Source organism: Chrysemys picta, chromosome 20 (assembly GCF_011386835.1).
Source record: "Chrysemys picta bellii isolate R12L10 chromosome 20, ASM1138683v2, whole genome shotgun sequence".
Classification (NCBI taxonomy): Eukaryota; Metazoa; Chordata; order Testudines; family Emydidae; genus Chrysemys; species Chrysemys picta.
This window is the reverse complement of record NC_088810.1, coordinates 9,545,725-9,562,178: the sequence shown is the minus strand read 5'-3', so window position 1 is coordinate 9,562,178 and position 16,454 is coordinate 9,545,725. Positions and strand designations below refer to the sequence as shown.

The following is a 16,454-nucleotide window of genomic DNA, read 5'->3' as shown; positions in this document are numbered from 1 at the left end:
TTTTGCGGATACAGATTAACACGACTGCTGCTCTGAAACCTTTAAAAATCATGAGATTGGTTTAAACTGGAGAGATTGGTTTAGCAGTCATGAATCAAAATTCATGAAATTCACAGGACTGCTTCAAAAATTAAGAGGTTGACTTTAAAAATCATGAGATTTGGTTTATAATGATGGGATCAGCTTGAAAGCCACGAGACTGCTTTGGAAACCATGAGATCGCTTTCACAATCGTGAAATCAACCCGCCGACTGTGAGATGGGTTTAAAAATCATGAGATTTGATTAAAAATAATGAGATGGGTTTTAAAATGCCATAAATAACGCATAGGTATTTGATTTGGTCTCTTGCATTGGTACAGGTGGCATAAGCGGCTATAACTGCTCTGATGTCACGAAGTCTGACGTCTCACGGAGTTCAAGCTTCATTGTGTGGTGCTACAGCAACATAGCTACAGCGCCTGTGGCATAGACAAGCCCCAGGAGTTCATGTGCAGCTGATTATCCACCACAACCCCCAAATCTTTCTGAGAGTCAGCCCTTCTCCAGGTAGAGTCCCCCATCCTCTAAGTCCGGCGGACATGCATGCATTTACATGTAGCCATTTACATCCCCACGGAGACTCAGTGACCCAAATCTCACATCATTTTATGACATGTCTCATGAGGGTGGGTTTGTTTCTTAAAGCCTCGAGCTCCTGGAGTCATGTGATTCCATGAGAATCTGAGCTTTTGTCGAAAAAAGTCACTTTGTAGACTTGGGATTTGGGGAAAGAAAGCTGGGAAACTGACCCTTAGAGGTTCAAAAAACCAGTGAATAAGCAAACCCTAGTAGTTTTGGGGTTTGGTTTTCTTTCTACATCTTCTGATTTTTACACCAATCTCACAATTTTGGGTGGGCCCAGACTTACAAATTTTGAACTCTTGGGGTAAGAGATACTAGCGACCACTGACAAGGGGTGGAAGAAGAAGGGTGGCTGACGCCATAGAAGAAGCTATGACAGAGGAGAGACTGACAAAGAGAGAGGCAGTTTGTGCTCATAAACCAGGGCTGAGACTCCCATTTCAAGGGAAATTCAGATATTTTGGGGTGGGGGGAAGAATCCGTTGTGAACAGGTATACAAAGCAGAAATTTCTAAATGTCCGATGCAGCAAAAATGCCAAAAGAATTGTTTTGCTCATGTTCAAAAGTTATGGTTCTGTAATAAAATCATGTCATTCTTATAATCCTGCATGAAATGATACCCAGTTACTATTGGTGTTGTCAAGGTTCCTTCCCCACTCTAAACTTTAGAGTACAGATATGGGGACCTGCATGTAAACTTCTAAGCTTAACTACCAGCTTAGATCTGGTTTTGCTGCCGCCACTCCCAAGTGCTAACTCCTTTCCTTGGGTAGCCTTGAGAGACTCCTCCACCAATTCCCTGGTAAACACCGATCCAAAACCCCTTGGATCTTAAAACAAGGAAAAATCAATCAGGTTCTTTAAAAAGAAGACTTTTAATTAAAGAAAGAAAGGTAAAAATCATCTCTGTAAAATCAGGATGGAAAATAACTTTACCGGGTAATCAGATTCAAAGAGCCCAGAGGAACCCCCTCTAGCCTTAAGTTCAAAGCTACAGCAAACAGAGATGAACACTCTAGCAAAAGGAACATTTACAAGTTGAGAAAACAAAGATAAACCTAACATGCCTTGCCTGGCTGTTACTTACAAGTTTGAAATATGAGAGACTTGTTCAGAAGATTTGGAGAGCCTGGATTGATGTCTGGTCCCTCTTAGTCCCAAGAGGGAACAACCCCCAAAACAAAGAACACAAACAAAAGCCTTCCCCCCACCAAGATTTGAAAGTATCTTGTCCCCTTATTGGTCCTTTGGATCAGGTGTCAGCCAGGTTACCTGAGCTTCTTAACCCTTTACCGGGAAAAGGATTTTGGAGTCTCTGGCCAGGAGGGATTTTATAGTATTGTACACAGGACAGCTGTTACCCTTCCCTTTATAGTTATGACAGATGTGGATCTGCAGGAGGCCAGTAAAACCAATCTGGGATCCACAGATCTTATCACATTGGGGCAGACGGCTCCCAGTGGAAGGGGTGGACCCGGATTATTGAATCAGGGTGCACAGCGTTCTTTCCTCCTTTCCCATTTCTCCATTTCCTGTCGTCTTCGTTGGGCGCCTCCATTTCAGGCGCTGGAGAGCTTGGGTTTCCCATAACTCCCCAGCGGCGGAGCAGGCGGACAAAGAGACGATTTCTCTCAATGTCTGTGAAGGCGGATGAAGGCTGCAGCAGGATGGCGATCTCCAATCGCCTCGGTTTCCTGGCGTTTGGATGAAGAGCCACATCCTACCAAGCACCTTGTGGACCCTGGTGTGCAACAGCATCTCCAAGCAGGGGCCTTCCCACTTTTTACTGGCCATAGGGGCGAACGACGGGGGGAGGAGGTGGAGAGGTGCGAGTGGGGGGCAGAGTGTTGGGGAGTAGAGGGGGTGCGAGGGCGGGGCCTCGGGGGGGAATGAGCAGCACGAGGGCTCCAGGGGAAGGGTGGTGTGGGGGTGGGGGCTCAGGGGAAAGGGCAGCATGAGGGTGGGGCCATGGTTCACGCACCAGTGGCCTCCCCGCTTTTTGGAGCGTCCGTCGCCCCTGTCTCCACATTCAAAGAAATCACGCACAGGTGTCTTCCATACTCACATCAATGTCCAGATGCAGATTAAGGTTGCCTGGGGCCCTGGGCCAGAGCAAGTGGGGGGGCCCCGGGTCCAGAAAGTTGTCCCCACCCCACCTCTTCTGCCTGCGGTTCCACCCCTTCTGCCTATGGCCCCGCCCATGGCCCCACTCTCTTCTGTCCCTTTCCCATCTCCCCTCCCCTTTCTGCCCACAGCCCTGACCCATTCCGCCCCTTCCCTGCGACCCCTCCCCTTTCTGCCCACAACCCTGACCCATTACGCCCTGTCCCCCCACCCCTTTCGGCCCACAGCCCTGACGATTCCGCCCCACTCCCCATGGCCTCACTCCCCGCTTGCTTGTTTCTGCCCCTACCCCGAGACTGAAGAAGCTTTGAAGCGAGAGCTCCTCCAACCTCAGGCCTGCAGTGGTGGGCATTTCTGGGGGCCCCAAATTGGCCCAGGCCCCCGGGCATGGGCCCCGTTGGCCCGTGAAGTAATCCACCACTGTCCATGTCCAAGTCCTGTGGCGTTCGGTGACGGGAGCAGGACAGCAATGACCGGAAGCTCCTAGTTACCGACCGGCACACAGGCGGCGGTTGTCAGAGGGCCATTTTTGCATTGGGACAGAGGCAGGCCTGCAAGTCGGCAGCCGCAACGCGACTGAGCAGCTGTTTTTAGGGCCCACTCTGCTCCCCTGCATGGGGCGTGGGGTGGTTACGAGCAGGACGTGGGCTGTCTGACCTAGTGCTCAAAGCAGGAGCTGGGAAATCAGGCCAGGCCACATACCGGGAGGTCAGAATCTGAGGTAGGCCCGAGGGCAAACCCAAAGTCGAGCTTCGGGAGGCAGGGTCCGGTTACCAGGAGATCAGAGGTAGGAGCCAAACTTGAGAGAGAACCAGGGATCAACACGCAGAGTCAGGCCGGGTCAGGGTACCAGGAAGAGGACGAGGAAGAGGAAGGCACAGACTCCAGAGCTAGGTGGAGGTTCAGGGAGTCGGTTTCGGCAATGGAGAAGGTGCCATTCCAAGGGCTAATTCCTGCTGGCATCCTTGGCAGAGGACAGAATCAGGAACAAAGCCTGGCTTGCTTCCGCAACTCCCCCGGATACAACCTACTGAAGCATGGGGGCGGAGGGAGTTGCCTGCATGCCAACATGTGGGGCAGCTCCCCAGATATGCCAGTCATGTTGACTCACAGGGACAGCCCATTTCCGCAGCATATGAAGTGGCCCATCCCGGAGGATCCTTAGTTTTGTCCAAGACACCGGAGCCTCTTCCACTCCCGAGGGCCCCCCGCCGGGAGCTACAGGTGAAGCAGGGCCAGTCCAGCCCCTGTCGTCAAGATGCCTGGCTGGGGGCATCAGGGTGCTGGGGTGGAAAGGAGATAACTGTGGTTTGGGGAGCCACGTAGGGTGGTGTTTTGGGGCATCTTGCGGTTATTAGGGTAATTATGGGCTGCCAGGGCGCTCTGCTCTGTTATTGGGGGTGATTATGGGATCTGAGGGGGCATTGCTCTGTTATTGGGAGTAATTATGGGCTGCTAGGGGGCATTGCTCTGTTTTAGGGATGTGGATGGGATAGAATGAGGTCTCTTCTCTGTTATTGGGGGGATTATGGTGTGGAATGGGGCACTCAATGAAGATGAAGGGCTTGGTGGTTTGGCTGCTCAGCTGGTACTTGGAAGACATGGCTTCTAATCTCTGATCTGGCGCTGCCTCCCTACAGGACCTTGGCCAATCGCTTAGCCTCCCTGTGCCTCAGTTTCCCCATATGTACAATCAGGATCATAGCCCTGCCCTGCTCACCAATGATTGGGAGGTGCTCAGATACTACCATAATATAGCATATAATATGCCAGATACCACCTCTATTAATTTCTCTGTTATTAAGCTGGCTATGGGGGTTTCGCCCCCCTCCTCTGTTATTGTTAGAAGGGGAACGAGTGGCAGTGGGGTGGGCTCAGGCCAGCTCATGGAAATCTTTGTCATCTGGCTTGACTTTTAGTTTCTCTCCCCTTCCCCGCCAACAGATCAGATCTTCTCATGGAACATGCCGCTGGGGGCGACTGGGACCGGGCGGAAGTGGAAGATGGAGCTGAGTTGGGGGACACTGGGCCCCCATTGCCATCAGACAATCACGGTGCATTTCCCCTCCCCATGTCGGGCAGTGCTGTCATTTCCTGGTACAGGCAGGGCAGCTGAGGCCCAGAGAAACTGCTGCTTTTGGGAGTCTGTGGACGAACAGGAACTCAGGCCTGGTCTTACTGAATCCTAAACGTGCATCTTCCCCGCGAGGCATCCGTCCTCCTCAAGCCGCCCGTGGCCAATGATTCCCTTTCGATCTCTTTCCCTGCAGTAAAGCCAGTGACTCCGCAGACCATATCCATCACCACAACTGCCATGGAGCTACTGATCATCGCGATGCTGGTAGTCGGGGCAGCCGCAGGTAGGAAAAAGAGTGAAGAAAGAAGCCAAAGTTGGGTTGGGTGAGACGGTTCTGCAGTTTCGCCGCAGGCCCTTCCGGGAATGTCTCAGAGACTTTGCTTAAAACAGGTTCCTGTTTATGAAAAGCCGAGTTCCCAACAGTCCTGTTATGTGTTGCAAAAGGTAATTAATATGTTCAGGCCTCATCTCTGATTACTCGTTATTGTTTGTAAAGCAGGCAGGAAGCCACGATTTCACAATCTGTTTGTGTCCTGAATCAGGACAGAAGAAAAGAATTTTGAAATTTCCCACAAAACGAAATGTTTTGGGGGGAAAAAATAAATCTGTTTCACTGAGATTTCGATGTCTTTAAATTTAAATATATTTCAAAATATATAACTTTCACAGAGCATCATTTCTAAGATAATGTCCATTCTTTTAAGAAAAACATGGAAACAAAAATTATTTAAAAAAATAAAAACAAATCAAAATGGCCCTTTCTGATAATGTTCAATGCTCTGGTCAGACTGCCTGTCCCATGAAGTACCATGCACCGCTTGGTGAGGAGAAGTTAGTGCATCATGGAAATTCCTGGCTGTGAGGCATCATGGGAGATGTAGTTTGATTGTGGAGCCGAGCCCATAGAGGAGACTGCTTCGTTTTAAACTTTTTTTAAAAGAATATGCATCACAATCAACACATTCCTGTGGAAATTTTCAATTTTGACAAAATGGCATTTTCCGATGGGAAAGCATTCCATCCGAAAAAGTTTGACAGTTTTAATAATTTGTATTGCAGAAAAGCCTAGAAATGCCAATCACTGACCAACCCCTGCTCTCCTGAGCATGTATAAATTGTGATTTCCAGAGGTTTATAATTTGATCAAATCTAGGTGAATTTTCATGTGAACAGCAAAAGGCACCTCCCTGACTCCAGGGCTATTCCCTTGTAAAATTTCAAGTCCCTGCTGCCAATGCATTAGAGCACTGCAAAAAGTGGTTGGAAAATCATTTGAACATTAAAAAATGAAGTGTCCTCCTGGGTCATCATGACCAGTCCCTGCCACCATGGGCAGCTCGGTCATAGAAACGTATCAAGCTCCATCTTCAAACTCATGAGGGGTTTTGCCTCCCGCTCCTATTCCACAACTTACTTCCTTCGATGGTTAGTAACCGTCTTCTAATCTCAGCCTAGATTTATCCATGGTGCTTATCCCCACTTGTTCTTGTGCCAATGCTGGTCTCCGTCGCCTATAGATCTTTTCCCTCCCTGGTGTTTTTCCCCCACTGTATTTAGAGAGAACAATCAGATGTTGTCTCGGCCTTCTTGTAGGTTAAACCAGCCGAGCTCTTTCCATCTCCCCTTGTAAGATCGGCCCTTCGTTCCCCTGATCATCCGAGTGCCCTTCTTGACACCTGTTCCAGTTGAAATTCCTCTTTCTGGAACACGGGTGACCGGAATTGGAGGTTTTACCAGTGGCATTAACGCCTCCCTATCCCTACTGGAAATACGTCTCCTGGTACAACCTCGAATAGCCTTTTTGAACTGCCGCGTGCAAGTAGTGGCTCATGGTCATCCTGCCACCAGCCAATCCATACGGACGTGACCGATGGTCGCTCCGTTTACTACCCCACTTGTGCCTGACGTTTGCCACTCTCCATTGCAGCCTCAGACACAGAGGTAAACCAGATCATTGGCGGGAGCTTCTGCCTCTTTGGTTCGCGGCCCTACCAGGTGGCTCTCCTGAGGAACGGCCGCATCTACTGTGGCGGGAGCTTGATAGCCCCGAAGTGGGTGCTAACTGCTGCGCACTGCGGCAGACGGATCAGACAGATCAGGTAAGTCAGTGCGGGGGTGGAGGGAGAGAGGGTGATACATGGGAATAACCCACATCCCCAGTCCTTATCGTCTCCCTTGGTGTCCTCCATCCATGCCCAGGTCTCCCTCTGCACCCCACAATCTCCTCCATTTTTTCCCATCCCGCAAACCATTTTTGTGGCTCTTCTCCACACCCTCTGCGGTTTTTCAGCGTCCTTCTTCAAATGTGCCCACCCCACACTGGACGCGGCACGCCAGTATCAGTATCTCCCTAGGGCCATGTACAGAGAAAAACTCACCCCCAGGCTCGCCAGCATTACCTCTTGTAGCATCCCACTGGTGGCTCATGTGCGGTTGCTCTAGGAGCTGATGGAATGGAGCGGAGCTCCGGGAAATATCTTCCCTTGATTCCAGCCTGATGCTGTTGGCGTTCAACTGGGGGTGTCTGTGGCCCCCCCGCTGGTTTCAGGGCATCCACTGGGCACTGCAGCTGACGCGCGGAACACCTGAGCCCTGGCGCACCCTACAGGGCTGAAGCCCTATGTTCCGGCAGCTCCCACGGGGCTGAAGCCACAAGCCCTGTTGCATCCTGCAGGGCTAAAGCCCAAGTAGCCCCACCCCACAGCTGAAGCCTGGTGCCCCGAATGGAGGTGGGCCATGGGGGGCTCTGGGAAATACTCAATGAGAATTTAAGCCCTGGAATGAACGCCTGGCATGCTGCAGAAGGTGAGTGCCAGAAAAATTGAAAGCAATTCAGGTTGCCTTTTTAGAGCTCTGTCATTACTGCAGGGCATGTAGATAGATGTGTCCTTCCCCTCCCCCCGCTTTTCTCCTAACTCTCTTTGTGTGTTAGGACGAAGTTGGTATCTTTGTTATATTTGGAAAAACAAATTAAACCATAAATAATACGTTAAAAATCACAATGTTTTGTGTCGGCATGTTCGAAATGTTTTCATGTTTCCATTCGAAACAACTTTTTCTTTCAAAGTGCCCTGTTAGTTGGTTTTCAGAAACGTTTCGCGATGACTGAAACGAACTTTGCTCCCCCCCGACTTTTCGATTCGGTGGAAATTTCAAAACTCTTTGACCCAGATTTACTTTGCAATTCTCAGTGCTCCCGCACGTTGGTTTAATTTGGCATGAGCGAGCCGCAGTAACCCAGGAGAAGGCAAAAGTAAAAATAACCATGTTAAGTGGGTCCCAAAAGTAGGGTGAGCAGATAGTATGTGTGAAAAAGTGGGACACATGTTTTCATTGAAAGGAGAATGGTGGCATATATAAGACAAAACCCCTAATGTTATTGGGGCGTCTGGTCAACCTATGCAAAAGCCAAGGATAAGGACAGCTGTATAAAACCAGGTGCAAGAAATAATAGTGTCAGAAACAGTGGCTAAGAATGTGTGGAAGGTGACTATAAAGACAGGGAGAAAAGTAACAAAATAAGCCGTGTACATGTGGCATGAGAACATAGCATGATATGTACAGGAATTGGGCCTGAAAATAATCCTCCAGTTGGAGGATTGGGCTATAAGAAATCTGATGAGGTTCAACAAGGACAAGTGCAGAGTCCTGCACTTAGGACGGCAGAATCCCATGCACTGCTACAGACTAGGGACCGAGTGGCTAGGCAGCAGTTCTGCAGAAAAGGACCTAGGGGTTACAGTGGACGAGAAGCTGGATATGAGTCAACAGTGTGCCCTTGTTGCCAAGAAAGCCAATGGTACATTGGGCTGTATTAGTAGGAGCATTGCCAGCAGATCGAGGGAAGTGATTATTCCCCTCTATTCGGCACTGGTGAGTGGTGAGGCCACATCTGGAGAATTGCGTCCAGTTTCCCCACACACACACACACACCTGGAGAATTGCGTCCAGTTCCCTCCCCTCCCTCCCCCCACTACAGAAGGGATGTGGACAAATTGGAGAGAGTCCAGTGGAGGGCTCCGAAAATGATCAGGGGGCTGGGGCACATGACTTACAAGGTTAGGCTGAGGGAACTAGGGTTATTTAATCTGCAGAAGAGTGGAGGGGGGGTTGATAGTTGATAGCAGCCTTCAACTACCTGAGGGGGGGTTCCAAAGAGGATGGAGCTTGGCTGTTCTCAGTGGTGGCAGAAGACAGAAGAAGCAGCAATGGTCTCAAGTTGCAGTGGGGGAGGTTTAGGTTGGATATTAGGAAACACTATTTCACTAGGAGGGTGGTGAAGCACTAGAATGGGTTACCTAGGGAGGTGGTGGAATCTCCATCCTTAGAGGTTTTTAAGGCCCGGCTTGACAAAGCCCTGGCTGGGATGATTTAGTTGGTGTTGGTCCTGCTTTGAGCAGGGGATTGGACTAGATGACCTCCTGAGGTCTCTTCCAACCCTAATATTCTATGGTTCTATGATAAAGTGCATGATATCATGTAAAATGGAGGATGCATATGCAATACCAACATTCCCCAGTGGGCAGGATCGAACTGGGGCCCTCTACAGCTTAGTGCATGAGCCTCTACAGAATGAGTTAAAACCCAACTAGCTGTTAGCTAACGCTGTAGGGCAGACTCATTAATCTCTAAGTAGTCTCGGTGCCACTAGATGGGACAGAACACCACACCCAGAAGGTGTGTGGGTTACACATACATTAGAATAGGGACAAAGAGTCCTGTGGCACCTTATAGACTAACAGACGTATTGGAGCATAAGCTTTCGTGGATGAATACCCACTTCGTCAGATACATGTGGTATAGACTAGGGTTAAACTTGTATGTAAAGTAACCAATACTTGTATTCTTTGGATCTGTGGTATGCTCCTTATATGTGACTCTGACCAGCTCTGTGGAGTCTAAAAAAATAAGATCAGACAAGATTGGAGTCAACTGAATTCCTGAGGAGCCAAGTTAATGAGATCTTGGAGGCTACCCTAGGATCAAAAAATCCATTATTGGCCCAATTCTAGTTGCTTGCCAACTATGACCTTTGAATAGCCGTCCATTGATCTCTTCCTTTGTCCTCTCTCCATGCAGCTCTCTGCGGGTGCATCTGGGAGATTATAATCTACGGATGAAAGAACCCACAGAACAGATACGAAGAATCCACAACTTCTTCATGCACCCTGGGTATAACCTTCGTCCTCGTGACAACGACTTCATGCTTCTGGAGTTGGATGAGCCCGCTCAACTCAACAACTACGTGAACACAATCAACGTGACGACCTGTTGTCCCTCTCCTGGAACACGATGCAGTGTTTCAGGATGGGGCACCATCAAGTCCCCCAAAAGTATGGCATGCTGGGGTGTAGAGGCGAGGGGTTGAGGTTGGGCTCAGCTTGGGGAGGTGGTGGAAGATCTTTAAGGAGACCTCGTTAATGGGCTCACAAGGGTCTTTGGCTTCCCTGGGGGGAAAATTTTCATCTGAAATGATTTTTAGTGGACAATTCAGCTTCGACAACACCAAAGTGTCCCACAAACTCGGGGCAGTTTCACTCATTTCAGAAAAAAATATTCTGAAAAAAGTGAAAATTTTGCATTTTGAAAACACTGGGACACAATGGCTTGATTTTTGTTCTATTTGAAATGTTTTCTTTTGAAATTTCCTTTCCTATTCAAAACAATTTTAAAACATTACAGACGTGCTTCAAATCACAATGAAATATTATAATATGACATAAAATACTGGATCTAAATGAAACAGTTTGGTTTTTTGGCTTTTCCATTCATCAAAAATTTCCTTTTCGGGAAAATGAATGTGGCCAGATCCCAGCTGGGGTCCATCATCCGTAGCTCCATTGGAGTCAATGGGGCCAGATCCCAGCTGGGGTCAATGGGCCGTAGCTCCACTGGAGTCAATGGGGCCAGATCCCAGCTGGGGTCAATGGGCCGTAGCTCCATTGGAGTCAATGGAACCAGATCCCAGATGGGGTCCATCATCCGTAGCTCCATTGGAGTCAATGGGGCCAGATCCCAGGTGGGGTCAATCGGCCGTAGCTCCATTGGAGTCAATGGGGCCAGATCCCAGATGGGGTCCATCATCCGTAGCTCCATTGCAGTCAATGGGGCCAGATCCCAGCTGGGGTCAATGGGCCGTAGCTCCACTGGAGTCAATGGGGCCAGATCCCTGCTGGGGTCAATGGGCCGTAGCTCCATTGGAGTCAGTGGATCTGTGCCAGTTTACACCAGTTGAGGGTCTTACACCAAGTTTTCTTGTCTTGCACCTTGTTCCCCGCTCATGAACTCCTGTTTTTCTGTCATTGCCCAGGGCGGTTCCCAGCCATCATGCAGTGTGCAGATGTCTACAGCGTCAGCCAGGACAGCTGCCAGGAAAGTTACTGTGGCAGGATCACAGAGAACATGCTCTGTGCTGGCGTGGAACAGGGCGGCATAGGTACATGCCAGGTAAGGGGCATCCCGGAGAGCGGGGTAGGTGCCGGGTGTAGGAACTCACACAGCTCAATACTCTTTATCCCCACAACCTCCTAACCCTTCTCAGCCTGCTACTGAGGGGCCGTCGTCACTCAGCCCCTGGCCCCAGCCAGCCATGGAAGAGCAGCCGATCTGCCCTCCGGCCACACCGAGCCCTAAGGGCTGAGCTTCATCCAACTCCTGGGCCCCTGATTCCCAGCACAGGTGTAGCAAGCTGGGGCCATCTGAACTCATTTTTGCTCCTTAAATCCTTCCTGTCCCCGTGTCCCTGCTGCCCCCTGCTGGAGGGGATGGGCCCTGCTCTGGATGTGTGTGTGTGTGTGTGTGCGCGTGTGTCCCTGCTGCCCCCTGCTGGAGGGGATGGGCCCTGCTCTGGATGTGTGTGTGTGTGTGTGCGCGTGTGTCCCTGCTGCCCCCTGCTGGAGGGGATGGGCCCTGCTCTGGATGTGTGTTTGTGTGTGTGCGCGTGTGTCCCTGCTGCCCCCTGCTGGAGGGGATGGGCCCTGCTCTGGATGTGTGTTTGTGTGTGTGTGCGCGCGCGCATGTGTCCCTGCTGCCCCCTGCTGGAGGGGATGGGCCCTGCTCTGGATGTGTGTTTGTGTGTGTGTGCGCGCGCGCGCATGTGTCCCTGCTGCCCCCTGCTGGAGGGGATGGGCCCTGCTCTGGATGTGTGTGTGTGTCCCTGCTGCCCCTTGCTGGAGGGGTTGGGCCCTGCTTTGTGTGTGTGGGCCCTGGGGGCATGGCTGTGTTTTGCTGATGGCTCCACGTTGACTCCGCAGGGTGATTCAGGAGGCCCACTGGTCTGCAACGGGCAGCTGCAGGGCGTGGTCTCCTGGGGGAAGTCTGTCTGTGCCCTGCCGGGACAGCCCGGTGTCTATGCCAAAGTCTGCAAAGCTGCCCAGTGGGTGAGGAGCACCATAGGGAGGAAGTACCCAGCTCGGACTGAGAGCTCACAGCGCGTCACGTCTGCCACAATAACCCACCAATCACACGCTCCAGCCACGCCTCTCCTCCTCTCGCCACAGTACCTGGGGGGTGCTGAATGGGGTGGGGGGAGCTGGCCCAGGTGGAACGGGGATGGGGGAGCTGCAGTGGGTCAGCCCAAAGCAGCCAACAGTTACTAGCTACGCCTCACAAAATCCTGAGACTAGGTTAAAAATGTGTGACTGGTTTATAAAAAGGATGAATCAGCCTGAAGATTGGGAGATTGCTTTAAAAAATCATGAGATTGGTTTAAAATGGGGGGGGTTGCTTAAAAATCCTGAATCAGGCTGAAATTCACAAGACTGGTTCAAAAATCAGGAGGTTGACTTTAAAAATCGTGAGATTTGGTTTAGAATCGTGGGATTCGCTTGAAAGTCATGAGACTGCTGTAAAATCATGAGATCAGCCTGACGACTGTGAGATGGTTTTCAAAATCATGACATTGGATTAAAAACTATGAGACTGGAGTTCAAGCTTTGTTATATGGAACTACAACAACATAACTACAGCAATGGAGCTGTAGCACTTGTAGTGTAGACAAACCCCGGGAGTTCATGTTCAGCTGATTATCCACCACAACCCTTAAATCTTTCTGAGTGTCACCGCTTCTCTGAAGAGAGTCCCCTATATTCTAAGTCTGGTGGACATTCTTTGTTCCTAGATGGATGCATTTACATGTACTGTAGCCATTAACATTCCCACAATTCTCAGGGTAAAACTGCTAGACTTGGCAGTGGTGAGACTCAGTAACTCAAATCTCACATGCTTTTATGACACATCTCATGAGGGTGGGTGTGTTTCTTAAAGCCTCGAGCTCCAGGAGTCATGTGATTCCATAAGAATCTGAGCTTTTGTCGGAAAAAGTCACTTTCTAGACCTAGGCTTTGGGGAAAGAAAGCTGGGAAACTGACCCTTACAGGCTCAAAAAAACAACAATCCTGAATACACTATCAGAGGGGTAGCCGTGTTAGTCTGAATCTGTAAAAAGCAACAGAGGGTCCTGTGGCACCTTTGAGACTAACAGAAGTACTGGGAGCATAAGCTTTCGTGGGTAAGAACCTCACTTCTTCAGATGCAAGTCAATTTTGGGTGGATCCAGACTTGCAAATTTTGAACTCTTGTGGAAAGAGATACTAGCAACCACTGACAAGAGGTGGAAAAAGCACAGGCTGAGCTCAGAGAAGAAGCTATGACAGAGGAGAGATTGACAAAGAGTGAGGCAGTTTGTGCTCATAAACCAGGGCTGAGATTCCCATTCCAGGGGAAATTCAGACATTTCAAGTGGTGGGAAGAATCTGTTGTGCATGGGAATGCAAAGCTGAAATTTCTTAACACCCGATGTGGCAAAAATGCCCCCAAAAATGTTTCGCTCATGTTGAAATGTTACGTTTCTACAATAAAAGCATGTCATTTCTATAATCCTGCATGAAATGATAGCCCATTACTGCTGGTGGATCCGCAGGTGGCTAATAAGAACACAAGAACAGCCATACTGGGTCAGACCAAAGGTTCATCGAGCCCAGTATCCTGTCTTCCAACGGTGGCCAATGCCAGGTGCCCCAGAGGGAGTGAACAGAACAGGTAACCATCAAGTGATCCATCCTGTCGCCCATTCCCAGCTTCTGGCTAACAGAGGCTAGGGACACCATCCCTGCCCATCCTGGCCAGGGCCGGCTTTAGCAAGAGCGGGGCCCGATTCCTGGGGGCGGGGCTTGCTGCAAGCCCCGCCCCCAGGACCCGAGCCACGCCGCGCTGCCGGGGGGGGGGGCCGGGGGGGGCCGGGGGGGCCCCGAGCCGAGCCGAGCCACGCCGCCGGGGGGGGGGGGGCCCCGAGCCGAGCCGCGCCGCCGGGGGGGGGCCCCCGAGCCGAGCCGAGTCGCAGGGGGGCCGGGGGGCCCCGAGCCGAGCCGCGCCACAGGGGGCCCCGAGCCGAGCCGCGCCGCGCCGCCGGGGGGGACCCGAGCCGAGCCGCAGGGGGCCCCGAGCCCAGCCGCGCCGCAGGGGGGCCGGGGGGCCCCGAGCCGCGCCGCGCCGCAGGGGGCCCCGAGCCCAGCCGCGCCACCGGGGGGGCCCCGAGCCGAGCCGCGCCGCAGAGGGGCCGGGGGGCCCCGAGCCGAGCCGTGCCGCAGGGGGGCCGGGGGGGCCCCGAGCCGAGCCGCGCCGCCGGGGGGGGCCCCGACCCGAGCCGCAGGGGGCCCCGAGCCGAGCCGCCGGGGGGCCGGGGGGGCCCCGAGCCCAGCCGAGCCGCAGGGGGGCCGGGGGTCCCCGAGCCGAGCCGCGCCGCAGAGGGGCCGGGGGGCCCCGAGCCGAGCCGTGCCGCAGGGGGGCTGGGGGGGCCCCGAGCCGAGCCGCGCCGCCGGGAGGGGCCCCGACCCGAGCCGCAGGGGGCCCCGAGCCGAGCCGCCGGGGGGCCGGGGGGGCCCCGAGCCCAGCCGCGCCGCAGAGGGGCCGGGGGGCCCCGAGCCGAGCCGTGCCGCAGGGGGGCCGGGGGGGCCCGAGCCGCGCGCCGCGGGAGGGGGATGGGGGGGCCCGAGCCGCGGGGACCGGGCCGGAGCCGGGCCGTGCTGGGGCCTGCGGGAACAGGCCGCGCCTCCCCGGAGCCCTTCTCCCGCCCCCACCCCAGCTTACCTTGTGCTGCCGGCCGGCCCGCCCCTGCTGCTTAGTCTCAGAGATTCGCGGGAAGCAGGGGAGGGGGCGGGGCGTGCAGGGCTGGGGAGGAGGGGGAAGTGGGCGGGGTGAACAGCTGCAGCGCGGGGCCCTCTTGGCGCGGGGCCCAATTCAGCCGAATCGGCTGAATCGGCCTAAAGCCGGCCCTGATCCTGGCTAATAGCCATTGATAGACCTATCCTCCATGAACTTATCTAGTTCATAGTCTTGGCCTTCACAACATCCTCTGGCAAGGAGTTCCACGGGTTGACTGTGCATTGTGTGAAAAAATACTTCCTTTTGTTTGTTTTAAATCTGCTGCCTATTAATTTCATTTGGTGTTGTGTTATGAGAAGGAGTAAATAACACTTCCCGATTACTTTCTCCACACCAATCATGATTTTACAGAGCTCTATCATATCCGCCCTTAGTCGTCTTTTTTCCAAGCTGAAAAGTCCCAGTCTTATTAATCGCTCCTCATATGGCAGCCGTTCCATACCCCTAATAATTTTCTGAACGTTTTCTAATTCCAATAAATCTTTTTTGAGATGGGGCGACCACATCTACACGCAGTATTCAAGATGTGGGCGTATCATGGATTTATATAGAGGCAATATGATATTTTCTGTCTTATTATCTATCCCTTTCCTAATGATTCCCAACATTCTTTTAGCTTTCTTGACTGCCGCTGCACATTGAGTGGACGTTTTCAGAGAACTCTCCACAATGACTCCAAGATCTCTTTCTTGAGTGGCAACAGCTAATGTGGACCCCATCATTGTACATGTATGGTTGGGATTATGTTTTCCAATGTGCATTACTTTGCATTTATCAACTTTGAATTTCATCTGCCATTTTGTTGCCCAGTCACCCAGTTTTGTGAGATCCTTTTGCAGCTCTTCGCAGTCTGCTTGGATCTTAACTATCTTGAGTAGTTTTGTATCATCTGCAAATTTTGCCACCTCCCTGTTTACCCCTTTTCCCAGATCGTTTATGAATATGTTAAATAGGACTGGTCCCAGTACAGACCCCTAGGGAACACCACTATTTTCCAGTCTCCATTCTGAAAACTGACCGTTTATTTCTACCCATTGTTTCCTATCTTTTAACCAGTTACCAATCCATGACAGCACCTTCCCTCTTATCCCATGACAAGATCAATCTGGGATCCACAGATCTTATCACTTTGGGGCAGATGGATCCCAGTGGAAGGGAAAGATCTGGATTATTGAATCAGGCTGCACGGCATTCTTTCCTCCTTTCCCATTTCTCCATTTCCTGTTTTCTTCACTGGGTCTCGTAACGCTGGGATCCTTCCCACAAGGTTCTTCTCCATTTCAGGCGCTGGAGGGCTTGGGTTGTCCATAACTCCCCAGTGGCAGAGCAGGTAGACAAAGATGATTTCTCTCGATGTCTGTGAAGGCAGATGAAGGCTGCAGCAGGATGGTGATCTCCAATTGCCTCGGTTTCCTGGTGCTTGGATGAAGACCCTCATCCGGCCAAGCACCGTGTGGACATTGATGTG

At 51.8% G+C, this 16,454-nt stretch overlaps 1 protein-coding gene across 1 annotated transcript; it reads left to right on the top strand.

Moving 5' to 3' along the window:
- The first annotated feature begins 5,062 nt into the window (after positions 1-5,062).
- On the top strand, positions 5,063-12,748 carry LOC101942893 (trypsin-3-like). Its single transcript, XM_065574564.1, has 5 exons — positions 5,063-5,108; positions 6,753-6,924; positions 9,905-10,158; positions 11,136-11,272; positions 12,079-12,748. Exons 1-5 carry the CDS (start codon positions 5,063-5,065, stop codon positions 12,421-12,423), a joined length of 954 nt encoding a protein of 317 aa, XP_065430636.1. The 3' UTR covers positions 12,424-12,748.
- Positions 12,749-16,454: the final 3,706 nt, after the last annotated feature.